The sequence below is a fragment of the Tachysurus vachellii genome, chromosome 26, assembly GCF_030014155.1.
Source record: "Tachysurus vachellii isolate PV-2020 chromosome 26, HZAU_Pvac_v1, whole genome shotgun sequence".
Classification (NCBI taxonomy): Eukaryota; Metazoa; Chordata; class Actinopteri; order Siluriformes; family Bagridae; genus Tachysurus; species Tachysurus vachellii.
Window position 1 is genome coordinate 67,501 of NC_083485.1, and position 7,500 is coordinate 75,000.

The window sequence follows — 7,500 nt, forward strand, 5'->3', positions numbered from 1 at the left end:
CAGATGCATGATTAGATTGAGGTCTGGGGAATTTGGAGGCCAATTCATCACCTCACACTTGTTGTGAGAGGCTACAGCCATCAGGGAATAGCGTTTCCATGAAAGGGTGTACATGGTCTGGTGGTATGTTTTAAAGTAGCACCCACATGGATGGCAGTTAGGTTTCCCAGCAGAACATTGCCCAAAGCACCACACTGCCTCCGCCGGCTTGCCTTCTTCCCATAGTGCATCCTGGTGTGTTCCCAAGTGAGCAACGCACACACACCCAAACTCGCTCAAACCCTTCAGCTTGCACGTTTCTCCTGCTTTTAGGACAAAACTAATATATATCCCACCCACTAACAGGTGCCGTGATGAATCAGTGTTATTCACTTCACCTGTCAGTGGTCATAATGTTATGCCTGATCGGTGTGTGTGTGTGTATAAAGAGAGGATTCACAAATCTCTATGGGTCCTTAAAAAGTCTTAAATTAGATTCATTATGATTAAGGTCATAAAAATCTTATGTGTAATGGCTGTGGTCTTAAATTCAGTCTAGTCAAAAGGTTTTGATTATTTATTTAACTAAAAGCAGAATTAACAGACTGCTTAGAAGATGATGGTGCAATGTTCTATTCTCTGGCTTGTCTGACCATCTACATCTGCTAACTGACATTCTTCACTTCCTCTTGGTAAGATTGTGACGTCACAGCGAGTTGTTCAAATGGGGAAAGTGTAAATTTAAGCAGTTTCAGATCTTTGGAAGTTGTGCTCTACAAACACTTCAGGATGCAATGAAAAGTGGATTTGCTGCCTGGGAAACTGACAAGTTGTTTAGAGCCTTGCATTTCCCTTTTCCCTGTTCACCAACACCGAGGGAGGATTTCAGCAAGGTGACCAAGTCCACAAAAATCCCTCTGCCATTTGTTAGACACAGATGGCTTTAAAATTTGCCTGCAGTTGAAAGAGCTATTGAGGTGAAAATGAGGAGTTACCTGAAACCACGATGATCATTTGAGACTGTAGCAGGGGCCCAATGTGGCCCCCCTCATTCTGATGAAGTTTTATTTTTTCATGACCATCATAACAACTTTCCACCCATTTGTGGAGAAATATCAGTATGCAAACGTTTGAACTGGGATTATTTCCTTATTTTCTTTTTTCTGTTATGCCTTATGTATTAACTTGTGTTCTATAAGAAATAAAATAAATTTGTTTTAGCTTCTCACTCATGTTTTCACTTGTTTTTATGTTTATCACAAAGTGGTATTATTTTATGTTTTAATGCCTTAAAAAAGGTTTTAAAAATTGTTTAGGAAGTCTGGAATATTAATTAGCAAGAAACCTGTGTATTCCACATTTATCTCACATATCACTAACCACTAGCATTATTGTTATATAATCACTAATTCATTTTGGTGTTCATTTATTTTTTCATTATTCATTTATACCAAAAAGTCACATGTACTGTATGTAGAATATGTAAATGAACATGTTTCCAATCATTGACGTATTATGTTATATTCATGAAACTCATTTTGAATAAATGATGTGAAGATATTTGTCACATGATGGTCAGAGTCAGGGTTTGGATTGTGTTTTGGTGATCTTTGTGTTTAAAACAGCTATAATGTGACAATCAACATTGTGTTGCTCAATGATTTGTTTAAGGCTTTATGTCAAATTTCTGCAGCAGCTTTGTTTATCCCTAAAGATGCTTTTTATACACACACACACACACACACACACACAGTTGTAATGTGTTTAGTGTAGTGTGTCTGTGTGTTTTGTGCCTCTGACTTAAGCTACTTCAGTGGATGTGATTTATTTACCTGTGAAATAAAGGAGAAAATTAAAGTGTGTGTCTGCATGTGTGTAAACTGATGCACAGCTTACTCTAAATGAATGTGTGTGATTGTGGGAGATAAATAAGATAAACAGATGAACAAATCTTTGTACAGACAGTTTACTGTAACTGATGAGCTGGAATTCAGTGTGTCAGTTTGTGAAGGTAAAAATATTTCTGGAGCTCATCCTGGAATAGCAAATTTCCTGTCTAACCTCCGACTTCTGACCCTGCACCTGTCGGGACATATATAGAGCGAGTGTGAAGAGTCAGTGAGTTGTTTCATGCTCTTCACTTTGTATGAGCATGTAGTCATGAGCGACTTTACAATTAATACAATTTAGATATATAGTTTTACTATATTTATATTTATAGAGAAATACAGGTTTTGCTCTAGACTTGTGTTTCAGCCCAGATTTACTTAAATTAATTTTTATCTCTGAATCTTTTGTGTTACCTCAGAGTTTCTCTCATTTACCTCAGTTTTAATTATGATTTACTCCAAACTCCACTACTTAGGGGAAGCAACTAATAGTAACTGCTGAAGTTCTTCACTGTTTCTCGGACCCTCAAATGCTCAGCTGTATAAATGAGATCGATGTAAGTTCTGGATAAAGACGTCTGCTAAATGTCAGAAATGTAAATGTAGGAAGCTGCATGAACAAATCAACACAAATGATTCGTTTGTAATACAATAATCACAGTTTGTGTAGCAGGACAAATGTATTCCAGCAAACATTTTATTGAAAGATGAACCACCAAAAGGGTTCCATTCTCCCACATATTTAAAATAATTGACTATTAAATATAAGAATATCAACAATACACATTTCTGTCCATTGTTTTTTCTACAGCACCAAAAGACTGATTTCATGTCAAGGATGTTTTAAGAGTATTATGTACATACACACTTAGAGACTGTTCTCTATATGTGTGTGTGTGTCTTTGTGTGTGTGTGTGAGAGAGAGAATTTATCAATGAAAAAACATTTTAAATCTGGTTTAATCACTTTATTAAAACACAGTAAGTGTTCAGGCTCAGACTGCAGTTACCATAGCAACAGTACACAGTAAAAACATTGTAACACACAGTAATAATATTCAGTTCATTAAAACACAACCAAAAAATAAGCCACTTAACAACCAAATGACAGCATGTTAGCAAAATCTTCACTCCTAATATCTCACTAGCATCGCAGCTAAAAATGGAAACCCAGAAAAGTTCAAACTTTGGTTCTTACAAACCAGAGAAATGCTAAGGCTCGTATATTAGCAGTGTGACAAATTTGATAAACTACAACAAAAACAAATGCTAGCAAAATAACAATAACATTAGCAGCAAGGCTAACACTAGTATGCTAGATTTAATGCTAATAAAACATGTTAGCAGTGTGGCACATTCTGGTAAAGTAGTGCAATGCTAGTGCTAGTAGTGTTGTGTCAAATTCTGGTAGGACTGAAGAAGCCCACTGACAGGTGTTAGTAAATATAAACAAAGGCTAATGCTAATACATTAACAATGTGTCAAGTGCTAAAAAATAGTGAAATAGGCTACAGTTCCTACACTAGTGATAAGTTAAACACTAGCATGCGAGTAAACACTAACTGAGACCCCAGGCCAGTTTGAGAATCTTCAGAAGAACAGAGTGTCTCTTTCTGTGATCTTCTCAATGATAAAAATAAAAAGTATCACACATTCATCATGAGACTTCTGAGTCCCATCACTTATACAATAATAATCAATAATCACTTTTAAATCACCCAGAAAAATTCACACTTATCTGTCACCAACTTACACGACACCTAGTACATTATCATTAAGTACAGTATTAAAGCTAATATGTTAACACTAGCCACATGTCAAACCTTATCTGTAGTGGCAAATGCTAACAGTTTTACGTAGGAAACACTGCAGTCTATGTGTGTGTGTGTGTGTGTGTGTGTATTTGTGTCTATTGTTTGTGTGTGTATTGTTTGTTTGCATTTGTGTTTGTATGTGTTTGTATGTGTGTGTATCTGTGTGTATTGTGGTATCACTAGTTGGTTAGGTTTTATTGAATTTTTTTCTCCTCCTCAAATTTTCAGATCGTCCAGTCTGCTCTTATTGTTGCTATAGCGACTAGCATAGCTCGGCCTGCGCTGGTAATACGGAGATCCGGGGGCAGAACTTGAGGTTTTCTTCACCCTGGTTTCATCAGGTTTGGTTTCTGCAGGGTCAGCTTTGGTCTCTGTGGTGATGCGCTCTACGGCAAGGTTATCGTTGTTCTGTTTGTGGGCAGAGCGACTGCCGTACGCGGGAAATGAGCCGTCAGTGTCTGGGAGTTTGTACTGAGGCTCAGGGGGTGGGGCATGGGCAGGGAAATAGGGGTAACTGGCAACAAATGGAATGACAGCTTCCTCACTAGGCGTCTTGGAGGAAGAGTCAGAGATCGAATGGCGAAAGCGGAGACCCTGTCGACACTTGGTGAAGCCAAGGTGGTACATCTCCACCAAATTTAGGAGAAGTGACACACATGCTACAGCTAGCATGAACAGGATGAAGATGGTTTTCTCTGTAGGGCGTGAGATGTAGCAGTTTACTGTATTGGGACATGGCCAGCTGCTGCATGTGTACATGGGCTTGAGCTCAAAGCCATACAGGAAGTACTGTGCTACCAGGAAGCCCACCTCCAGCAGTGTTTTGAAAATGACATTGAGCACATACGTGCGAAGCAGAGCTCCCTGCAACCTGATCTTTCCCTGTTCATCCCGAATTGTTGTTGCTACTTTTCCCGCTTTCCCAACTCCATCCTTATCCACACGCTTCTGCTTGTCCTCCATACGCAGCAGGTGCAGGATGTGTCCCAGGTATATGAGCGTGGGAACTGACACAAAGATGATCTGCATGACCCAAAAGCGGATGTGTGAGATGGGGAAGGTGTGGTCATAGCAGACATTTTGACAGCCAGGCTGCTTGGTGTCACAGGTGAAACCTGACTGCTCATCACCCCACACCTTCTCTGCTGCTGCTCCCAGAACCAGGATCCTGAAGATGAAGAGCACAGAGAGCCACACCTTCCCCACCACAGTGGAGTGTTCCTGAGCACTCTCCAACAACTTCCCCAATGAGCTCCAATCACCCATGACTGACTATCCACACACAGTCTGGGGGGAGGGGGGTAGAGAGGGGAGGGAGGAAGAGGGAGAGTAAATAAAGAAAAGAAAGAGAGGGACAGGCAGAAAGATTAATCAATCTTAAACAGAGATATTATTGTTATTATTATTCGCTGACCTGTTCGTGTTTTTGTCACTCTGGAGTAAATTCTGATTATATTAGTCACAGGAAAAATCTGGTCAGGGTTAGTTGTAGGAACCATTTTAGGGAACCAAGTCTAGGAACTGCTGTTGATTAAATGTGAGCAGAATGTCATCGTCACTGCGTTTCCACGGTGACGCAGCATTACACACGTGCTCAGTCAAACAACAACTTTAGTTTCCTTGATGTTCAAACAACCAGGAACTCATTTAGGAACTGTGTAGTTCTCATGCATGAGAGTTCAAGAACTGTTTAGTTTCCACTGTAAGAAAAAACATTCAGTCTTACATGATTTCCTGTTCTTGTATGAGGTCATAGCCATTACTCTCAGTGTCACTGCATCATAGGCATTCAGCCAACAACCTGTGACATCTCATCACTCTGTGTGTGTGTGTGTGTGTGTCTGTGTGTGTCTGTGTGTGTGTGTGTGTGTTTGTGTGTGTGTCTCAGGTTGCTGCTTAAGTACTGTCTTGTTCAGTCACTCTTTCTGACCCCCTAGTTACTGTGTGTGTGTGTGTGTGTGTGTGTGTGTATGAGAGAGAGAGAGAGAGAGAGAGAGAGAGAGAGATTATATTAGAGAGAGAGTTTGATATTACAGTTAAAATTTTTAAATAATGTTATATATAAATATTATTTTGATGAGTCTCTAAAAATAATCCCTGTCTTAATAAACAATAAATTTCACATCAGAACATCAATTTAATGTTAACTCATTACTCAGTATTACAGACTGTAGGTTTCGCATCACACACACACAGATACTGTAATCAGGTCAGATATCAGATACATCAAGATATATTTATATTTAATATTGATGCTGATGGATATGGTTTAGTTAAATCTTATAAATTGATTATGATCTTTAGGTTTTTGTAGAACAGTATGCTGAAAACGACAATATAAAACTTCATATAATCATTTTTTGAATAATTACAGGTTTTCACCTGAACGCTGGTTCATTGATGTCATGAATTAATGTGAGCAATCAGCAGTGTCTTAATGAATCAGTATAGTGAGTCATAATGAGTCAGTATAGTGAGTCATAATGAATCAGTAAAGTTTTGATGAATCAGTCAAATAAGTGTTAATGAATCAGTAAAGTAAGTGTTAATGAATATGTAAAGTAAGTGTTAATAAATCAGTAGGTATAAACTCATTAACAAATAAATTAAAAAAATTACTAAAACAGAAAAGAGTATTCAGTACTTTGAAGAAGATAAAACATGCTTTTTTGCATTTAATTGGTGTGTGTGTGTGTGGGTGGGTGTTTGGGTGTGTGGGTGTGTGGGTGTAAAGTGCTGTACTCTGCTGTGTAATTGTACATGTGTATCAGGAAATAGGGACTCACCTTCACCATATGTTCACATCCAGTATGAGTCCCAACACACACATCTACACACAGCTGAAACCTCTCATTAACACAGAGCAACAACAAAACTGTGACTACAAGCTATAACCATCCACTAATAAACATGTTTTGTGTGTGTGTGTGTGTGTGTGTGTATGTGTATGTGTGTGTGAGGGTTAAATTTGGCAGACAACACAATCCCTTAGAGAGAACTGTAAACCGTATGCTGCCTCCTTCGTGTAGACTGACAGCAGCTCAACCAATCAGATGGCAGGGAAGTGTTTAGAATTTGGCTAAATATATTCTCCCTTCTACAGGGAAAATAAATACCACACACACACACACACACACACACACACACAACACACACACACAAACACACACACACAGAGTGCTATAATGATAATGGATTAAATTGCAGGTCTCGCTACAGTATACTACTGACCCCAACTCTGCCTCTAACACTGGATCACACCCATTCATTCATGTCGAGGTGTGTGTATGTGTGTGTGTGTGTGTGTGTGTGTGTGTGTGTGTGTGTGTGTGTGTGAGCTTGTTGAGGCTGAAAAGGAAATATTTATTAGTATTAATATTTCTACTTCTGTCCACACACACATACAAACACAGAGTTTTTTTTTCCCAATATATTACATTTATTCACTGTTTAAAATCATTTTAAAAGTATGAATCAGGAACCTTTGTTATTAATTATCATATGTAAATGACATGATGATACCATATAATGTCCCATTCAAGGTAAGCTCTTCTGTTAGCCTAGAACTCAGAGATTGAACACCCTTTAAACACACCCCTGACTTTTTGTGTATTTAAGGTAGGGACCGTACTCCTGCTCTTATTCACAATTAGTTAAATCTAGTTATCTAGTGAACTGTTAAGGCTGATTTCACAGTGTGACAGATGGAAGCTTAGGTTAGATTAGATTGTTATTAACCTTCATTAGTTACTCAATGTCATTAATGTTAGCTAAAATATACAGCACAGTGGTTTATTTATTATCAGAATAATGAAAGAG

General features: G+C 38.4%; 3 protein-coding genes across 7 annotated transcripts in view; 1 reads left to right on the top strand and 2 right to left on the bottom strand.

The window, feature by feature from the left end:
* The window catches only part of tbc1d8b (TBC1 domain family member 8B), an 18,775-nt gene extending 16,934 nt beyond the window's left edge, over positions 1-1,841 (top strand). For all 4 annotated transcript variants that reach the window (XM_060863697.1, XM_060863698.1, XM_060863699.1 and 1 more), the window contains one exon: positions 1-1,841. This exon is cut by the window's left edge and continues 1,726 nt beyond it. The gene's annotated coding sequence lies outside the window, so the exon portion shown is untranslated.
* Positions 1,842-3,897: 2,056 nt separating this feature from the next.
* gja2 (gap junction protein, alpha 2) lies at positions 3,898-4,947 on the bottom strand. The gene has a single exon (XM_060863702.1). It carries the CDS (start codon positions 4,945-4,947, stop codon positions 3,898-3,900), a length of 1,050 nt encoding a protein of 349 aa, XP_060719685.1.
* A 2,198-nt stretch (positions 4,948-7,145) lies between these two features.
* gjb1a (gap junction protein beta 1a) overlaps positions 7,146-7,500 on the bottom strand; it is a 1,427-nt gene continuing 1,072 nt past the window's right edge. For both annotated transcript variants that reach the window (XM_060862399.1, XM_060862400.1), the window contains exon 2: positions 7,146-7,500. This exon is cut by the window's right edge. The gene's annotated coding sequence lies outside the window, so the exon portion shown is untranslated.